At 43.3% G+C, this 21,867-nt stretch overlaps 1 protein-coding gene across 1 annotated transcript in view; it reads right to left on the bottom strand.

The window, feature by feature from the left end:
* ZC3HAV1 (zinc finger CCCH-type containing, antiviral 1) overlaps nucleotides 1–14,318 on the bottom strand; it is a 61,446-nt gene extending 47,128 nt beyond the window's left edge. The window contains exon 1 of the mRNA XM_036863610.1: nucleotides 13,576–14,318. Within this exon, the coding sequence (XP_036719505.1) occupies nucleotides 13,576–13,883 (308 nt within the window). The 5' untranslated portion in view covers nucleotides 13,884–14,318. The remainder of the gene's footprint in view (nucleotides 1–13,575) is intronic.
* Between the last annotated feature and the right edge of the window lie 7,549 nt (nucleotides 14,319–21,867).

Here is a 21,867-nt window from a genome sequence, read left to right as displayed (position 1 = left end):
GGAAGAGAAAGGGTGGAGCCGAAGAAATCGACCTGCTTTAACCACAACTGTATTACCCAGAACACATTACGCGCAAAGAAGAGGACGCCCCCTGACTGCTGACCGTGATTAGCCCCAGGTGCAGATGGCCGAGGGCCCCGGCCAGGCGAGGAGAATGCAGCTGGTAGGCTGCAAGACTCTGGGCTGCGGGGGGCAACAAGAGGGGACCAGGCCCGCTGAGGATGGGAGACGTGGCGGGCCGAGGAACTGATTGTAACCTATAACTGTACCAAGAGTAAGGCAAACAATGCAGGTGCCACAATATTGTAGACAATCTCCCCAGTTTGACTTATTTCTCTGGTCCTTTTAATCAGTGGTTCTCAAACTCTGCTGCCCATTAGAACTACCCGGGGACTTTTTAAAAACCCTGATGCCCAAGTCATACCCTATACCAATTAAATCAGAATGTCCAGGGGTAGGAGTTGGGCATCAGTATTTTTAAAAGACTCCTCAAGTGATTCCAGTGTGCAGCAAAAGTTTGGGACCATGGCCCTAAGTCCACATCAGGACTGAGAAAAAGCACAGGAAGTGAAGAGAGTGAAGGGCAGGAGATGCCGCAGGGCATACGGGATCTTAGTTCCCCAACTAGGGATCGAACCCCTGCCTCCTGTATTGGAAGCGTGGAGTCCTAACCACTGGACTGCCAGGGAATTCCCACCAAAATCTTGATTAGAGACAGTAGGTCACACAAGGCTCCTCTCCTTGAACACGCCTCTTCTCCCTCTGCCACACTTCCCAACATAAATCCCTTTGGAAGTTAAGAAGAATATTAAAGAAGACTAGGGAGAAAGATGAATTAACTGGTTAATGGTGTTTGAGGATTCTTTCAGTGAGAAAGGGGCAGAAGCTTCTAGAATAGCCTACTTTTGGTGACACAATAAATATTTGTTGACGTAGTGGGTAGAATGTCTGAGGTTTCCTGTATGTCTTGTGGTTCTATCATATAAGAGTAAGAGACATGTCACCCTAACCTTGGAGGAATGCAACAGTTTTTTCATCATTTGCTCACTCAGCACTAAAGAATGCATTTCTCTTTGACTCCCTCAAACTCTAAAGCCACATAAAACTTGCATTTGCAATCTGCCAGGAAGCGCATCTGCAGATACTGTTTCTGAAAGTGTGGTTCCTGAACCCCTGCAAAAGAATCCTTAGGGTGATGGTTAAACACAAATTCCAAGGCCCCCATTTATCCCTTCTGAACCAGAATTTCTGTTGTGTGATTAGGAATCCACATTTTAATAAGCTCTCCCCAAGTGATTCAGATATACATCAAAGCCTGAGAAGTATTGCTCCAAAGCTGGGTACCTACTATACCACAGGGGCAACCCAAAATCGACCCATCAAGGTGTGGGAAAAAAAATGTTACAACTCTTTATATTTATTTTGTATCTAAGAAAGTAAAAAATTATTGCCTGGGCTGAAAGAGGTGAAGGATTAGGGAGGATTACTTGGTTAATTTAGAAGGGGCATAAGAGAACCTTTAGGACTGATGAAAATTTTCTGTATCTTGATCATGATGATGGTTACATGGGTATATCCATTTGTTACGACTCTCCAAAGATTCTTCAAACTGTATGCTTTAAATGGGTATATTTTATTGTATGTAAATCATACCTCAAAAGTTGATTTTCAAGTTCTTTTAAAAGGTAACAAATTAATAAATATTTAATACACAAAGTAAGAGTTATACATCATACGGTTTTTAAATAAATAGATACATAATAGGAGTACATGCTGAAAATGTTCTCTAATGACAGGGGTGAGGAATCAAAATGTTTGGAAACTACTTCCCCAGATGACCTCTCTTAACCTGAAGCTCTGAATTGGTCTGAAACATTCTTTTTTTTTTTTTTTTCTGGCCACGAGGCACGTGGGATGGAACCCATGCCCCCTGCAGTGGAAGCGTGGGGTCTTAACCACTGGACCGCCAGGGAAGTCGCTGGTCTGAAACATCTTAAAATCTCTTCTTAGTGGGGAAGCATTAAAAGATCATGAATTAGGTCTCCACTTTCTTCTCTCAAACTGAGTCTAACTCTGGTGTCCCAATTTGGTTAAATTGGTTTCTCAACGGACTTGAAATCCTAGGTTCTTCTAGATTCTTTACTCCTTTTCCACCACCATCTTGGGGCCTTTGTCAATTCCAAAGTAGCCTGTAGGTAAAGATCACAGACACCAGTTTGGAAATAAATGTGATCAGGAGCAGTAATCAAATCAGAAACTTTTTATGGACAGAAAACAAATCTATACTTATTTTAAATCTTTAATTCTGCCATCTCCACATTATGTAAAAAGTAGAAAATATTTTGTTATCAGATGCTTATTTGTCACTTATTTAAGATTGTTTATCATGATTCACAGTATCACTTATTAAGTTTCTTAGTTTAATTTTTGCAGACGGCTGCAGAAATTGAAAGTCAAATTTGATCAAGTTCAAATAAATATGAAGCAAATCTGAAAGGAGAGCAAAAATTCACAAATGATTCTTATGGGGCACACACCCTTTCGTGCTGTGACGTCACAGAAAGCAGCATGTCTCTAAGGCCATCAGCCTGACAAGGAGACTCCACGGACACAGCACAATCAGGAACAAAGGAGACGTCCAAGAAGACCCCTCCTGGGTAAATACACCCCCTCAAATGACACGCAACATGCAAGAGTAAAAGGCAAGCCTTGAACACATATGCTAAGTGAAAGAAGCCAAACACAATGGGACAAATACTGGATGATTCCATTTAGAGGGAACATCCAGAATAGGCAAATCCATGCAGACAGAAAGAAGACTAGAGGTTGCCAGGGGCTGGGTAGAAGGAATAATGAGGAGTGCCTGTGGATGGGTGTGGGGCCTCTTCTGGGGATGATGAAAATGTTCTGGAACAAGACAGTGGTGATGGTTGCACAGTGTCATGAATGTACTTATTGCCATTGAACTGTACACTTTATGATAAAAGATTAAATATAGTAAAGGCAATTATAGACAAAAATAGAGTGCTAAGAGGACAGAAAGAGAAAAATGCAAACAGAAGCAACAAGTAAGAATTAGACACCACATAAGACAAACTTGAAAAACAAGCACTGGGAACTCCCTGGCAGTCCAGTGGTTAGGACTCTGCACTTCCGCTGCCAAGGGGTTGGGTTCGATCCCTGGTTGGGGAAATAAGATCCCACAAGCTGCCTGGCACAGCCAAAAATAAATAAATAAATAAAACAAGCATTATGCTGCAGCAATTTTTTTTTTTGGATCTGTCTCCTAAAGTAAAGGAAATAAAAGCAAAAATAAACAAATGGGACCTAATTAAACATAAAAGCTTTTGAACAGCAAAGGAAACCATCAACAAAACGAAAAGACAACCTACTGAATGGGAGAAAATATTTGCAAATGATATGACCAATAAGGGATTAATATCCAACATATATAAACAGCTCATACAACTCAACATCAAAAAACAAAACAAAACAAAACAAAACCCAAACAACTCAATTAAAAAATGGGCAGAACTGAATAGACATTTTTCCAAAGAGGAAATGCATATGGCCAATAGGCACATGAAAAGATGTTGAACATCGCTAATCATCAGGGAAATGCAAATCAAAACCACAATGAGATACCACCTCACACCTGTCAGAATGGTTTTTAAAAAGAACACAAATAACAAATGTTGGTGTCTAAGTGGAGAAAATGGAACCCTCGTACACTGTTAGTGAGAATGTACATTGGTACAGCCACTGTGGAAAACAGTATGGAGGTCTCTCAAAAAACTAAAAATAAAACTACCACATGATCCAACAATTCCACTACTGGGTATATATCTGACAAAAACAAAAACACTAATTTGAAAAGATACATGCACCCCAATGTTCACAGCAGCATTATTTACAATTGCCAAGATATGGAAGCAACCGAAGTGTCCATCAACAGATAAATGGGTAAAGATGTAGAATATATACAGAATAGAATACTACTCAGCAATAAAAAAGAATGAAATTTTGCCATCTGCAGCAACATAGATGGGCTTGGAGGGCATTATGCTAAGTGAAATAAGTCAGACGGAAAAGACAAATACTCTATTATATCACTTATATGTGGAATCTAAAAAATACAACAAACTAGTGAATATAACAAAAAAGAAGCAAACTCACAGATATAGAGAACAAACCAATGGTTGCTGTTGGTCAGGGGGAGAATATAGAGGTGGGGGAGTAGGAGGTACAAACTATTGGGTTTAAGACAGGCTCAAGGATGTATTGTACAACACAGGGAATACAGCCAATATTTTGTAGTAACTATAAATGGAAAATAACTTTAAAAATTGTATAAAAAAATTTTTTTAAACTTTTTAAACAAGCGTCACGACTTAAAAGGGCCAGAGACCGAGAATACATAAAGAATTAAAACCACAGTGGGAGGGCTTCCCTGGTGGCACAGTGGTTGAGAATCTGCCTGCCAATGCAGGGGACACGGGTTCGAGCCCTGGTCTGGGAGGATCCCACATGCCGCGGAGCAACTGGGCTCGTTAGCCACAATTACTGAGCTTGCGCATCTGGAGCCTGTGCTCCACAACAAGAGAGGCCGCGGTAGTGAGAGGCCCACGCATCGCGATGAAGAGTGGCCCCCGCTTGCCGCAACTAGAGAAAGCCCTCGCACAGAAACGAAGACCCAACACAGCCATAAACAAATACCTTAAAAAAAAAAACAAAACACAGTGAGGGACTTCCCTGGTGGCCCAGTGGTTAAGACTCTGCGCTTCCACTGCAGGGAGCGCGGGTTCGATCCCTGGTCGGGGAATTAAGATCCCACATGCCTCACAGCGTGGCCAAAATAAATAAATAAATAAAAACACAATGAGGCACAATTTCACATTCCTTATATTGGCACAATTTGTAAAAGGCTGATGACATCAATTGGCAAGGATATGAAACACGGGAATGCTCATATTTTTATGGTGGGAGTAAAACTTGGTATACAAACCTGGAAAACAATTTGGTATTGTCTCCTAAAGCTTAAGTATGGAAATTCTGGTACTAGATACCTAGGTAACTTTTGCACGTTTACACAAGGAAAGATATACCAAAATATTACAGTTTGTAATAGGAAAAAACTGAAAACAATCTATATTTCAATAACAAGAAAATTGATATATAAATTGCGTACGTTTGTACGAAAGAAAGCTATTGTTTATAAAAGAAAGAACTAGAGCAGTCCCTCTCCTAAAATTTGTGGGGTTTGAGGCATGATAAAATGGAGGCCCATACACCAAATATCTAAACACTTCGAAGTAATTAATCAAGCTAAGAAATGGTTCAATAAAATATGTTCTAATATATATTCTCTCTTCCTATCTTGACAAACATACTTTCATAATGACCTGGAAGGCCAAGTTTGAATTTAGAATGCTCAGACTCCTTTGAGCTCTATGAATAGGATGTAGTAAAATGAAGAAAGAAAGCCGCTGGGACTTCCCTGGTGGTCCAGCAGTTGAGACTCCGTGCTTCCACTGCAGGGGGCACGGGTTCAATACCTGCTCTGGAGCTAAGATCCCGCATGCCAGTGCGGTGCAGCCAAAAAGTTAAAGACAGCCCCCACTCCCAACTCCAGCCCCCCTCGTCTCTTCTCCCCCTCAGGCTCTGTCCCACATTGCCAGCACCATCATACAGAGGCAATGAACATGCCAGCCTGTACATCCAAATTCCTTCCACGTGTAGGAAGACCCAGGGAAGAAGCCCACTCAGGCTCTGGAAGTGGGCTTGGGAATTCTAGGGTCCTGGGAACCCAGAGCATAGTCTAGAACAGGGGTAGGGGCCACAGATGGAGGCCACTGGTTCTGGATGAGCACGATTCCTTAACCCCAGACTCCTCAATAAGTGAGTAGGTATACAGTTGGGCTGGAATAGGACCTGTAAAGCAGAGGGCCCAGGGCAGAAGTCCACCTTGCCCAGGTCTCAAGGTGGTACAGAAACAGGGCTTTGTATATTAGAGGTGAGTCTCAGAAACATTATGCTGTGCAAACAAGAGCAAAATAAAGCAAGTATTTGCATACCTAGTATTGATGTAATTTATAGGCTTGAAAACAGGCAAAATAATCCTAAATGTTGCTTAGAAATAAACACATGGGGACTTCCCTGGTGGCACAGTGTTTAAGAATCCACCTGCCGATGCAGGGGACATAGGTTCGATCCCTGGTCCAGGAAGATCCCACATGCCAAAGAGCAACTAAGCCCGTGAGCCACAACTACTGAGCCTGCACTCTACAGCCCGCACACCACAACTACTGAGCCTGCATGCCACAACTACTGAAGCCCATGTGCCTAGAGCCCATGCTCCACAACAAGAGAAGCCACCTCAATGAGAAGCCCGCGCACCGCAACAAAGAGTAGCCCCCGCTCACTGCAGCTAGAGAAAGCCTGCGCGCAGCAACAAAGACCCAATGCAGACAAAAATAAATAAATAAAATTTATAAAATAAAAATAAAAGAAATAAACACATGTGTAGGGATTTCCCTGGTGGTCCAGTGGTTAAGACTCCATGCTCCCAATGCAGGGGGTCCGGGTTGAATCCCTGGTCAGGGAACTAGATCCTGCATGTCACAATTAAAAGAGCCTGCGTGCTGCAACTAAATATCCCACATGCCACAACGAAAATCCTGCATGCGGCAACAAAGATCCCGTGTGCCGCAACTAAGACCCAGCACAGCCAAATAAATAAATAAATAAGTGTTTTTTTAAATAAAATTAAAATTAAAAAAGAAATAAACACGTGTAGAAAAATAATAAATGTGTGGGGAAAATAAATATCAAATGCAGAACAGTGTTGTGGGATTGTAAATTGGTATGCCCATTATGGAAAACAGTATGGAGTTCCTCAAAAAATTAAAAATAGAACACCATATGATCCAGCAATCCCACTTCTGGGTATATATCCAAAGGAAATGATATCAGTATCTTGAAGAAATATTTGCACTCCCAAGTTCAATGTAGCATTATTCACAATAGCCAAAATATGGAAACAACCTAAGTGTCCATCCACAGAGGAATGGATAAAGAAAATGTGGTTTATATGTATAAGACGAAATATTATTCAACCATGAAAAGAAGGAAATTCTGCCATTTGTGACATGCATGAACCTAAAAGACATCATGCTAAGTGAAATAAGACAGACACAGAAAGATAAAACAAAACAAAACAAAACAAAAACCTGCATGATCTCACTTATACATGGAATCTAAGAAAGTCAAACACGTAGAAAAGGAGAATACAATGGTAGTTGCCAGAGATTTGGGTGGGGGAGGAGGGATGTTGGTCAAAGGGTACAAACTTTCAGTTATAAGATGAATAAGTTCTGGAGATCTAAGGTACAGCATGGTGACCATGGTTGATAATAAATATTGTATACTTGAAGTTTGCTAAGAGCATTGATATTAAGTGTTCTAACTATCAGGGACTTCCCTGGTGGTGCAGTAGTTAAGAATCCACCTGCCAATGCAGGAGACACGGGTTCGATCCCTGGTCCAGGAAGATCCCACATGCCGCGGAGCAACTAAGCCCATGCACCACAACTACTGAGCCTGCACTCTAGAGCCCATGAGCCACAACTACTGAAGCTTGTGCACCTAGAGCCCGTGCTCCACAACAAGAGAAGCCACCGCAGTGAGAAGCCCGTGCACCACAATGAAGAATAGCCCCCGCTCGCCACGACTAGAGAAAGCCCGTGTGCAGCAACAAAGACCCAACGCAGTCAAAAATAAATATATAAATAAATAAATTTATTTTTAAAAAAGTGTTCTCACCATCAAAAAAATGGGGGTAAATAGATGAGGTGATAAATAGGTTAATCAGCTTGACTGAGGGAATCACTTCACAATGTATATATATAACAAACTATCACATTGTACACCTTAAATATATACAATATTTATTAGTCAATCGTACCTAAAGCTGGTATGTTTATCTCTAGTTATCACCTCTAAAATGGGGGAGATGATCAAAGGTGAGAATTCAGGGGGTTTTAACTGTGCAATATTTTATTTCTGAAGCTGATTTGTGGGTACACAGATATTCACTGTATGCTTTATACATTCTCGTAAGACTTAAATATCACCTAATAAAAACTTTAATGAGAAAATTCTTTTAAAATTAAAAAATAAGATACCATTGTATACCCTTCAGATTGGCATAAATCAAAAAAATCTGATAATACTAAGTGCTAGTTGGCTATAAAATGGGGAAACTGAGACATCAAACATGAAAACGTAAATTGGTACAACCACTTATACTACACTGATTTGTCAGAATCCTGAAAAGCTGAAGCTGTGCAAGAACTGAACCCAGCAATTCCATTTCCTAATGATCTACCTTGGAGAAGCTCTTGCCATGAGCACCAAGAGAATGTACAGTCTTGGCAGCATGCTTTTTTGTAGCAAAAAATTAGAAATATTCTAAATGCCCATTATTGCAGGAATAGGTGCTGAACTGTGGTGTAAATCATATGGTGAAATACTATTGAACTGTGGTATAAATCATATGATGAAATACTATATGGCTGTTAAGATGAATAAACTAGATCCTTATAACAACATGAATAGATCTTCAAAACATAACATTGGGTAAAAATTCTAAAACACATAAAACAATACTACATTTTGTATATGAATACAAATATATATGAGAGGAAATTTTTAAATCATGGAAGGGCAGGGCACACCCCAAAGTCATGATTAAAGTTGCTTCTGGGGAAAGAGGGAAATGAGACTAGGGAAGAGAAAAAAACAATAACCTTAGGCCTGTTATGGTATTTATTTTATTTTAAAATAAAAAAAGCAAAAATAGAAATATAAATATTTATTCTGGGAGGTGAATTATAAGCTTATCATACTATATATTCTTTCATATAGTATAGCTTTCATTATATACTCAGAATATATATACTCTGATGCTTGTTGTACTACTCTTTGCATTTTTTTGGTTGGTTTTTTTTTTCAATTTATGAAATTGTCAATTAGTTTTCTTCCTGTCTACCCATCCCCATCCAAAGTTTCAGTTATGCAAACGGAAAGGCATACAAACAGGAAAGAGCCCAGAGGAAACACCCACATTAGCAGAAACCACAAAGCTAGTTGAAGACAGACAGCCTGCTTTAAACAGTTAAACAGAAATCATGCTTGCAAAACAATATCTTGACCTTGAATTAATGAAAGATCATACTTCATACAGCTACTTGACGACACCAGTAGCTAAGTTAAGAAGTTATGCAGATCTGGGTTCAACACTAACTTTGCCAGCTATCTGCTATGTGACCTTCAGTAAAATTCTAAACAGCTCTAGGCCTGAGTTACATTAAGATGGGACTTAGGGACTTCCCGGGTGGTCCAGTGGTTAAGAATCCGCCTTCCAATTCAGGGGACATGGGTTAGATCTCTGGTCAGGAAACTAAGATCCCACATGCTGCAGGGCAACTAAGCTCGCGAGCTGCAACTACTGAGCCCACGCACGCTCTACAGCCCGCACGCCACAACTAGAGAGAAGCCCATGAGCTGCAACGAAGAGCCCACGTGCCGCAATTGAGACCCGATGCAGCCAAATAAATAAATTAAATAAATAAATATTAAAAAAAAAAAAGATGAGACTTACAACACCTACCTCAGGAATCATAATAGAGATGAACTTGGATACCATCTCTAAAGTGCTTATCATAGTACTTGGTAGACAGTTATTTGTTCAACAAATGGTAGTTATTATTTGTGCCAGAACTGGGATTAGAACTCCATGTGTGGGCGTATGTTTCAGCAAAGCAAACAGAAATACTGAAAATGATGGACCAAAACTAATTATCCAATAGTGAAGCAAGCCCTGTTGTCAACTAAAATGTATAGTTAAAAGCAACATCAGAGAGACTTCCCTGGTGGCACAGTGGTTAAGAATCCGCCTGCCAATGCAGGGGACACGGGTTCGAGCCCTGGTCCGGGAAGATCCCACATGTCAGGGAGCAACCAAGCCCGTGTGCCACAACTACTGAGCCTGCACTCTAGAGCCCGCGAGCCACAACTACTGAAGACCGCACGCCTAGAGCCTGAGATCCACAACAAGAAGCCCCAGCAATGAGAAGCCCACACACCGCAATGAAGAGTAGCCCCCGCTCGCTGCAACTAGAGAAAGCCCGCACACAGCAACGAAGACCCAACACAGCCAAAAATTTAAAAAATTTTAAAAATAAAAGCAACATAAGAGAAAAGACCAGAACAGCAGAACTGATAGGAGAAATTCCACCTATAAATAATAGTACTACAGAGAAAAATGTAGAAGTCCAGCAAAAGGCAAGCTATCCTCATGCAGACAGAGAACAGTTACTAAACTGAATGGTAACCTCAGCATGGGTATCAACTGGTCAACAGCGCCCACCAACCTATAATCCACAAAGAAAGCCCTTAGACTCCCACGTGTCAAGTATTAGAAGATGAGGATTTATAAGTTGCTAAGAAAGGGAAAATATTTTAAAACATACTTGGGAAAAAAATATATTTTCTAGGCTTTTAGGCAAAAGAAAAAGAATCCTCCCAAGGGTCCTTATTATGAGGACACAATATACATTAATGGATTAAAAATTTGTAATTCCCAAACTCAAAAGTGATATAAAAAGATTTTAAAAATAAGACTGGACCCATACATTTAAGAAATAAGAATTTATCACTCAACTAAAAAAAAAAAAAGACTTTAATGAATTCTCCAGAGAATCCACCCAAACTTGCATAGACCAAATTATTCCTACAGACCATAGTATTCATATAGAACATATTATTCCTCTTCTAAAATATAAAAAAGTGGGCTTCCCTGGTGGCGCAGTGGTTGAGAGTCTGCCTGCCAATGCAGGGGACGCGGGTTCGAACCCTGGTCTGGGAAGATCCCACGTGCCGCGGAGCAGCTGGGCCCGTGAGCCACAACTACTGAGCCTGCGCGTCTGGAGCCTGTGCTCCGCAACAAGAGAGGCCGCGATGGTGAGAGGCCTGCGCACCGCGATGAAGAGTGGTCCCCGCTTGCCGCAACTAGAGAAAGTCCTCGCACAGAAACGAAGACTCAACACAGTCATAAATAAATAAATAAATAAATAAAAGAACGGGAATTTCTTTAAAAAAAAAAAAAAAAATATAAAAAAGTGCAGGTTAACTACCCAACTTACGAGCTTAAAATGATTTTGAGTTGCAAACAACAACAACAAAATAATAACAACAATAATAAAACAAAAAACTAAAGTTTCTAAACCTACTGCATGTAACAAATTAAAACAGTTTCTAAATATATTAAATATATAACATATTGAAACAATTATGAAATATGACTGTGTAGGTTTTTTTCCCTGAAAATGAAAGTCCAAGTATAGGGCAATCAGAGAAATTTGAACACTAACTGGATATTATATGATATTAAAATTATAACCGTAGGGACTTCCCTGGTGGCGCAACGGTTAAGAATCTGCCTGCCAATGCAGGGGACACTGGTTCGAGCCCTGGTCTGGGAAGATCCCACATGCCGCAGAGCAACTAAGCCTGTACGCCCCAACTACTGAGCCTGTGCTCTAGAGCCTGTGAGCCACAACTACTGAGCCCTCGTGCCGCAACTACTGAAGCCCACGCGCCTAGAACCGGTGCTCCGCAACTAGAGACGCCACCACAATGAGAAGCCCACGCACCGCAACAAAGAGTAGCTCCCACTCGCCGCAACGAGAGAAAGCCCGTGCGCAGCAACAAAGACCCAACGCAGCCAAAAATAAATAAATGAATAAATAAATTTATAAAAAGAAAATATAATCGTAAAAAAAAGTGATCACTGTACTGTGGTTATACTAATAAAATAGAGTCTTTAATCTTTGGAGATACTAAAGTATTTACAAAGCAAATAATCTCTGGCATTTGGTTTAAAATAACACGTTTGAGTTGGGGACAGGGATGGGGAGGGGAGAATAAATGAACCAAGACTGGCCTTACTGTACTTTGAAAACTGTTGAACCGATGAGCACATAGGGTTCATCATTCTCTTTTCTTTACTTTAGTGTATGTTGAAAATATTCATAGTAAAAAATTAAAAGATAAGAAGCCTATGCATTTAAAACTAATAGCCAACACCAACTGGTGAAGAATTTTTCACAACAGAAAAGATAACAAAGCCTTCCATCTCCATTGTTATTCGGTAGAGTGCTAGAATGTTCCTTCCTTTTTTCTATTCTCTACGCTCTTTTCCTCCTTCCTGATTTCATCTGCCGACTTAGATGACTCCTTCCATACACATAACTTTCTGAAACTCAGAAATAGACTTTCAAATTGTTGCCTCACGACATAATAAATATTTCTTTTTAATAACAATGGAGCATATTTTTAAAATTTTAGTTTTGCTCTAAACAAATTTTTTAAAAAACTTATCTCATCTACCACATCCATTTAAAACATCTGTCTTTTGTATGTTTTATCATACAAGTAGTGCGAGTGAGTAATCTAAAGTTTTTCACTAATAAGCACATGCTGAAAAGTTTGATGACCACCATTTTGGACACTAAGACACCACTTAAAGTTTTTAAGGATGGAGGAAGTGTGACAAGTACTACATCAAGAAAAACAATTTAGCAGAAGTACATACGGATAGGAAAGATGGGGAGAAAGACTATGGTCAGAGAAAATCATTCAGTGGGAAGGCCGGGGCAGCGGATGTACACAAGGAAGCCATCTTTGTAGATGTGACGACTAAACCCAAGGAAGTGAGGGCTCTCAGGGAGAGACCTGGAACACAGGTACATCAAAAGGCTTAACTGAAACCTTGGGGCACACCTATATTCAGGAAACAGAAAAGGAACAAGTGGGAACACAGAAGCAGCTGCCTAGGAGATATGGCACACTGTTTCAAAGTGGTCCCAAGGGTAGGCGGTCAACGGTGCAGGCCACCGCGGGGCCCACGGGAAAGGAACTCTGGAAGAGGACCCATCATTGGTAACCTTGAATAGAACCATTCTGGTCTTGGTGGTGCGGGCTAGAATCAGATATCAGAAAAGTGATAATGAGGGGAAAGGAGGCGCTTGGAAAGGAAGGCCAAGCAGAGACCCGCAGCTCGCCGCGATGGAGACAGACCCCGGGGTCGAGCCGTCTGGGGGGCTGGGAAGACCGCACAACACCTAGGCGGTAAGGTAGCAGAGAGGGAACGACTCAAGATTCCAGAGAATGGAGGCATTTTCTTTCGTTCCCAAACCTGCCTCCAAATTGTCTAGGCCCTGGCTTGCCCAAAAGTACTTTATCCTTATGGAGGTGGGGAGTTGATCGTAGTCTTCACCGGGGCGGTAGCGCGCTAGCCATATTCAAAGGAAGGTCTGAAGGCGCTGGAGGGAAGGGAACCTTCGAGAGCAGAAGCACGGGCCCAGCAAGAAGGGAAGCAGAGGAGGGAGCAGCTGGAGGAAGAGGCATCGGGTGCGAGGTCCCCGCGAGGGCGCACCCCTCGCGGAGCAGCAGCCGCGACAGTCCTCCCAGACCGGGACCCGGGGAGACGCCCCTCCCTCCCAGGGCACTCACCGCTCCGACTGCGAATAGTGGCACCGGCCCAGCAGGTTGAGCTTGCAGAGGTGCAGGTTTCCGCAGGGTTTGCTGCAGTACTTGCGACGGCAGACCCGGGCTCGAGTGGTGGCCACCACGGACCGGATGACCCCGTCCTTGCCGCCCGTCTCCAACACCACGAAGCGGTCGGGCCCGGCCTCTTCCAGCACCTCGCAGAGCTGCGCCTCGGAGAGCTGCATCTCGTCGAGCAGCGCTTCCAGGGCCATGCGGCCCCCGTGGGCGCACAGGATTTTGGTGATGAAGCAGCATACCCCCGGGTCCGCCATGGCGCGCTGCGCTGGCCTGGCCGCGGCGCGGGACTCTGCTCCGGGGAGAATCGAAACTTAGAGTCCCGGGGGCGGGCGCGGGCGGCGCGCGGGCTGGGCGCGCCCCGGGCGGGGGAGCGTGCGCTCTCCGCCGCCGCTAGCCGAGCCCAGCGGTTTCGGTTTCCCAGTAAGCTTGGGTCGAGAGGCCAAATCTCACCGACGCGGTCCCTGTGTCAGATTTAAAGTCAATCGCGACGGTAACCTAGTGGAAAGAGGGCGAACAAGCGCGGGCTAATCTGCAGGCGACCGCGGCGACCACCGGACGGCTCTTCGAGGGTCAGGTTCCCCAGCTGGGCACCGAGAGGCTTCTTCGGAAAGAAGAGAAACTAAAACTGATCTCGGAGCTCTGGTGGGGTTTTTATAAACCAGCCGGAGTGACGAATGACGCGAGTCTTGGGAGCTCTCTTGAGGAGTCCTAGGTTCTCTACCCCCACCCATTCCCGGAAAGAACAGACCCAAGTGAGCGCTTGCTCCGAGCCCGTCGCCCTGCCTCCGGTATTAGTGAATCTTTACAACTCCAATGAGTTAGATATTGCTATCCTCACTCTACTTGAGGAAGTAATTTGAGTAAACACAGCCTACAAGCTGGAGCCTGGGAACCTGAGGTTCCCCAAATCTGGCCCCCAGGTCGTGGTCCGCCTGGCCAGGACCAATGTGAACTTTCTCTCACACCACCCTTCCTTCTCAAAGGACAACGATTATTGCTCTCCCTCTTTTTTGCCTTCTTATGAGCTCTTTGAAGAACCACTTCTTGACACATTCTTGCCTGTCTACAGTCGCTAACAGAGGTGCCCCAGACACCGCTTAATCCCTGATAGCAATCAGTCACAGTCGGGCAGGCAGGCTTAGACATATCCCAAGGCTTCAGATAGGTTCCTCTCTCTGGATATTTGGACAAGACCTTTTCCCCCAGTGGGGACGCACTTGGACCCCCAGAGTTGGTATAAAGTGAGAACGTTTGAACTACAGAAGATACAGAAAGAAATTTTATCTGAGTTTCTCTTAATCTGACTAAAGCAAAGCCTCCTGAAAACACAGCTACCTTTAAACCCCTTCCAAGGGAGTTTCCTGCTAATTCAGTTGCCCTGGAGACACAAGGTCCATTGCAATTAGCATCAAAAAGCCCAGTAGAACCTTCCATACTCTCCCACTGAAGTCCTAAAAACCCCCCTTTTGTTAAATTGAGATATATAAAGTTACTTCAGGCTATTCCAGGAGGTTTCCATTATTGGAAACTCCCCCCCTTCCAATGCTAAATAAATCTGGTCTTTTCTCTTTTTAATCTGTCTATTGTCAGTTAATTTGCAGGACCTAATCACTGGACTCAAATTGCAAGAGGCAAAAGGTTTTCCTCCCAACACTCCCAGGTGAAATGGGTCATTGATCGGATAAGTAATAAACCTTTTTTTAAATGATAGAATTCAGTTGTCAAACTAGAAACTCTTCAAAATGATTAATGTGCATTCTCAGATTGATAATTCATGGTTGATGATCCGTCTCTTAGGAATACAGTACTTTGGTATGAAAACCAGAGAAAGCTAGGTTCCCTCTAGCTATTACTTTATAGTTTCCTTTAATCCACTTGGCCTGATTTGTGGTCTGACAGGTTCCCAGGGACTGGGCTTTCAATATCAAATCAATTGAATTCACCACAGTATCTTCTGTGTGGCCCTTACTTTAGTTAGTCACTCTGAACATACAGAAGTTTAAGAAATAGTCCCTGCACTCAAGGAGCTTATGTTTGGGAAGACATGAAAAAACATTAAAACATACGGGAATCCGTGGTTAAGTGCTGCAATGGGGTATAAAGGAGGTTGGAGAAGAGTACAGCTTGGCTAGAGTGGTTGGGATTAGAGATATAAAATTCCCCTCAATCTGAGGCCCTGAGAAACAGTTTAAGGGGTTGTGGAGAGGAAAAAAAAGCAGAGATTTAGGAAATTCGTGTTGTCACAGGTTGGGTTCTCCAGGAAGCAGACACTGACATGGAGTTGAGAGTACAGAAGATCTCCTGGAGTGTAACACCAGAGAAAGTCAAGGGAAAAAGCAGGATTGGTCTGTGAGGGCTGTCAGACCACGATGCAGACCTCACAAAGTCTCTGCCGGCCCAACGGGAGCAGGAGACTAGCCTCGGGCAGAAAAGCCTAGGCCCTTGTACCACTGCCTTGGATGGTCATTGGCAGGGGCCGCTGGAGCAGTGCGTGACTTCAGCTCAGTCACTGAGGTGAATCCTGAAGGAGCTGAAGCTGGAGGCGCTCAGCTAAGCACACTCCTTGCAGCTGGGAAGCAAGCCCTGCCTTGAAGGGAAATCTCAGTGACGCCCTGTGTCCGCTCTAGTCCACCTTTTGTGCCACGTGGATCTGTTGCTTCTCCATCTGTACTCGGGAAACAGCTTTTTCAGCACTCTGATGGGCCGCTCTTCCTGAAAAATAACTTAGGAGAGGGAAGTTAACGGAATGAACTACAGCTTCTGTCACTGCACCTGGTTGTAGGACCACAACTGGTCCTCATCATTTCCCTCCATCACCATCCATTTCTTTTTCTTTTTTCTTTTTTTATTGAAGTATATTTGATTTACAATATTGTATTAATTTCAGGTGTACAGAAAAGTGATTCAGTTATACATATGTATATATCTATATATTTTTTGGATTCTTCTCCATTGTTGTTTATTACAAGGTATTGAATATAGTTCCCTGTGCTATGCAGTAAATCCTTGTTGCTTATCTATTTTATATATAGTAGTGTGCATCTGTTAATCTCACATACTCCCGATTTATCCCTCCCTTCCCTTCCCCTTCGGTAACCATAAGTTTATTTTCTGTGTCTGTGAGTCTATTTCTGTTTTGTAAAAAAGTTCATTTGTACTATTTTTTAGATTCCACATATAAGTGATATCATATAGTATTTGTCTTTCTCTGACTTATTTTACTTAGTATGATAACGTCTAGGTCCATCCATGTTGCTACAAATGGCATTATTTCATTCTCTTTTATGGCTAATATTCTATTGTATATACTACATCTTCTTTATCCATTTGCTGATGGACACTTAGGTTGCTTCCATGTCTTGGCTATTGTAAATAGTGCTGCTAAGAATATTGGGGTGCACGTATCTTTTCAAATTAGAACTTTCATCTTTTCCAGGTATATACCCAGGAGCGTGATTGCTGGATCATATGGTAGCTCTATTTTTAGTTTTCTAAGGAAACTCCATACTGTTTTCCATAGTGGCTACACCAATTTACATTCCCACCAACGTGCAGGAGGGTTCCCTTTTCTCCACACACTCTCCAGCATTTATTGTTTGTAGACTTTTTGATCATGGCACCACTATCCATTTCTAATTCCCCTCACCCTAAGGTGGTCTCAGTCGATCACCTGGGTGGGTACCCCAAACCCTCATTCCTAAGAGGTCCGGGCACCTTCTCAGACCACCATTGCTGCTCTTGTCTTGTCCATTCACAGTCACAGTTGGGCAAAAGAGTACCAGTTGACACACAAATAGGTCACTGGAGTACACACATATTCCTCCCTGCCCCCTCTAACCTGCCCTACCTCCTGCTGACCAGGTCAATTACCTCTGATAAGACAGTGATCCCTTGTCTTACTGCTGGTCTCTCACCATGAGGAGGGCAAAGAGCCTGGTGGCAGCCATAACGTGTAATCCAATGGGATCTTTGCTGTATCCCCAGGCAAGAATGTGCCCCTTTTGGGGACCAAGACCTCTAATTTTGCAGAGCCCGGACTTGTGGGGACAGGGAAGCTCAGTGGATCTGTGGGAGAGCAAAACTTGCCGCCCCAAGATATCACTTTAGCATGTGGATTATTTCCAGCTGAAAATAATCAAGGCCCAAAAGACTCAGGAAGAAACTCTGACTTTCCCACAACTGCCTAAAAAAATTTTAGCTAGAGGGTCTGTTCCCAAATAGAGCTATCACCAGAGATACCTGCCAAGAATATGGGCTGGGGTGGGAGGGGAAACACTAAACAGGGCCTAGAGGTCAGAGTCCATTCTGTGTCCCATTATGTCTGCGTGACCCAGCAAACATTTATTTACCAAACATTTGCTTTTCCATCTTCAAAGGGGAAGAAGGCCGTGTGAACGGCCTTCTTCCACTTTGAAGTCCCAAACCACCACCCCCAACATCCTCTTTTGTCTTTAGCTGAAGATGGTATTTAAGGTGAGGGTTTCAGCTCTTTGGGGGACTTACTCAGTTTTCCTGGGTCTCTCCCATGTATACATGTTATTCAACTTTGATTTCCTTCTGTTAATCTGTCTTATGTCAATTTAATTCTTTGACCAGCCAGAAGAACCTGGAAAGGTAGAGGAAAATGTCTTCCTCCCCAATGGGTCATTGGAATGATGCTAACTGAGGCCACTCATGCTTCCACCCACTGTGGAAGACACACGTATTCTTTCTACGGGGGACACAGCACCATACTACGTTATCTGACTGAAGGAGTATACTACGATGTCCTGGAGGAAATGTAATCACTGCAGTATATTGCCTCTATGCTGGAGCTTCAGCTGCACCTCTAACTGACCATTCCAATATCTTATCTATCCAGCAGCTTTGGGATTATACTGTGTGATATGACCCGTACATCCCATGTTCATGGGCCCATTCCTCTATTTCCTGTAACGGAAAGAATCTTCTGGTCAGATACTGTGTTATGTGGGATCCCATGTCTGTGGATCAGGCAATCTTCAAGCCTCCAGAGAGTGGTGCTACTGAGGTTCTGCCTGCAGGAAAGGCAACCCCATACCTGGAATCAGTGTCTATTCCTGAGACAGTAAACCTCTGGCCCTTCCAGGAAAAAAAGATGTCACAATGTCACAACTGGTCACCAAGTATCCTATTGGTCTCCTTAAGGAATAGTGCTTAGCCTTGGTCTTAATGGCTGGCACATTGGACATTTAGAGGTGGCAGTAGCTATATTTGTTTTGGTAAATGACAGTCCACGCTGTAGGTTTTTGTATCGCCTCCATCTCTTTTGCCACTGTAGGCTCTTTGTTCGGTACCCATCACGTAGCAGGGGTGGGACAGCGGCTCTGACAAAGGCTGGCTACATTAACTGGCCAAATTACTTTGTCTAGTTGGTACATCTTTTGTAATGGATATTTACTAGTGGGCTTAACATATTATACAAACAACTTCCCACTTTGCGTCCACTCCTACAAGTTCATCCAGGTGCCTCTATTCCAGCTCTTCTTGTCTCTGATTTTACAATCTTTTTCTTTCAGGTCCTCCACCCACCAGCCAGGCCACACACCACTGTCCATGAGTCCACATTTATTCTAACCTTGGGCCATTCTCCTTCCACACAACGCAGATGACCTGGTGCACACCTCAAAGCTCCTCCCATTGGGGAGATTTTCCTTCACCACCGTTTTTCAAGGCCTCCCCTGAGTATGACTGTAATGTAGCTGCCTTCCATTTTCAGCTTGTGCCCACATACTGAGGGGACTCATCCATACTCCCAGCTTGGTCTTTTTCTTCTTCCTTTACTGGTTACATGGGACCCCCCCTTCATACGGCCATAGGTATAAGCTGGTGGAGGGGTGCTGGTGCAAGTGTAATGAGTGACATGGGGATCTGGGCTACTTGTTCATACAGTTTCCTTGTACCCCCTAAATCCTGTATCCTGAGAGAGTACTCCTTTGTCAATAAATTCTGTGTACAATCTTATATTCCAGCTTACTCGATAGAGATTTCTCAGAATGGTCAGGTTGGAAATCAAAATACAGCACTCATTTTACAGGATTGACAAGGAAAGGAGAAGAGAGGAGAGGAAATACTTGGATAGCTAGAGAGATTTTTTGTTTATTTGTTTGCTTATTTATTGCTGTTGTTTTACTGGAAGATCTGGGCATATCTGAAAATTTCAAAGAAATATATCTGGGGAGAGTGCAAAGCTGCAGTTGCTTGGACACGTTAGCGTGATATCAGGCTATGTGAATCAGTTGAACCAGCAATCAGGGAGGGAAGAAAACATACACAAGGCAGTGACGAGTTAGCCATGCCAAGTCATAGAAACTTAAAGTACATAAACCTTGGAGGGTTGAGTCAGATGGAATGTCCAAAGTCCATGGCAAACAGATGCTCTCCAGGAGATATGGGAGTCAGAGGGGGCATTAGTCAGCCAGACAGGGGAGGGCAGAGATGGGGAGCAGGCAGGCGGGGTTTTCCTACGTTGAACTTGGCAGCAGCAAGGCTCCCTGGGAGGAAGAGAACTGGGACGGGATGGAGCTGGAGTATACAGGTGGAGGGGTTGACTTCAGAGTGAGAAGGGTCATTTCCCTCTTTGAGGATGAATTTAGACTTTGCTTTGGTGGTGTTAAAGTGAGGAACTTCAGGCTGCAGGCCTTTCGATAACACTCGTCTGAAGGCACAGGCCACAGGCATGCAGACAATGGCTTGATGTGGCAGCCAGCAAGTCCCACCTCCTGATATTTACACCCTTGTATAGTCCCCTCCCACAATGCATATGACTGATCTCTGTAATCAGTGGGATATGACAGCAATGACGGCGTGAGTTTCGAAGCTAGGTCATAAAAAACATTGTGACCTCCTTGTTCACTCTTTTGTCACTCACTGTAGGGAAACCAGCTGATACGTTGTGTGGACCCTCAAGAGGCCCTATGGAAAGGCCCGTATGACAGGGAACAAACGCCTCCTGTCCACAACTAGCACTGCCTTGCCAGGCACGTGGATGAGCCCCTTGGAATGGGATCCTTCAGCTCCAGCCAAGAGGTCCAATGACTAGATCCCCACAGCTGACAGCTCGACTTGAACCTCGGGAGAGACTCTGAGCCAGAGCCACCCACCTAAGCTACTCAGCAGTATGGGAGCTACTCAGTAACCATGGGAGATAAGAATATTGATTGCTTTAAGCTATTAAGCTTGGGGGTAAATTGTTATGCAGCAATGGATAATTAATACAACATCCCCAAATACACAAAGTAACAAAGGTCCAAAACATGAAGTAATGTGGACTGTGTAAGGAAACCAGGGAGGTAATCAGGTCCAGAGGAGGAATAAAAGAACAGATTAAGTGAAGCGAGCAGATGAGAGGGAGTGGGAATTACAACAGGTTATCAGGTTGTGTGTGACTGGGAGAGACAACAGGGAACTCCTGATTTCTGAGGCCACTTTATGGAAGCTCAGGACATGGCTGGGCACGGCAGGCAGAGAGGCCCACAGCAGGCTGCGTCAGCGTGGCCTTTCATGGCCTGGGCTTCTTCCTTGAGTACTATTCCCCTTGGGATAGAACAGGACTGGGGCTGTGCCCTGAACCCTCTGGCACTGGGTGGGATGCTGACAAGACCACCAGGCCCTAAGCATTTACTATGTGTTAAGTGCTTTAAATAATATGAAAACTTAAGCAAATGTGGCATTCATACCATGGAACATTATTCAGCCATCAGAAGGAATGAACTACTAGTATATCCTATAATGTGAATGAGCCTGGAAAACGTTATGATAAGTGCAAGAAGGCAAAGACAAAGGGTCATATACTGTATGATTCCATTTATATGAAATGTCCAGAATAGGCAAATCCACAGAGACAGAAAATAGACTGATGGTTGTCAGGAGCCCAGGAAAAGAGTGAATAGGGAGTGACTGCTAACAGGTACACGTTTCTTTTGGAGGTAACGAAAACGTTCTAAAATTAGATAATGGTGACGCACATTCTCGTGAACATACAAAAACCCCATTAAATTGTACACTTTAAAGTAGTGAATTTTATGGCATGTAAATTATATCTCAATAAAAAAATAATATGAAGACGGAAGCACATGTAATAGCATTGACCATGTGCCCAGCACTGTTCTAAATGCTTTCTGTGTATAATTTGTTTAACTTTCACAACCAATGGACGTAGGAGGTAAGAACTATTATTATCATCTTCCATTTACAGGTGAGAAAACTGAAGCCCAGAGA

The sequence above is a fragment of the Balaenoptera musculus genome, chromosome 9 (assembly GCF_009873245.2).
Source record: "Balaenoptera musculus isolate JJ_BM4_2016_0621 chromosome 9, mBalMus1.pri.v3, whole genome shotgun sequence".
Classification (NCBI taxonomy): domain Eukaryota; kingdom Metazoa; phylum Chordata; class Mammalia; order Artiodactyla; family Balaenopteridae; genus Balaenoptera; species Balaenoptera musculus.
This window is presented reverse-complemented; position numbering and strand designations above follow the sequence as displayed.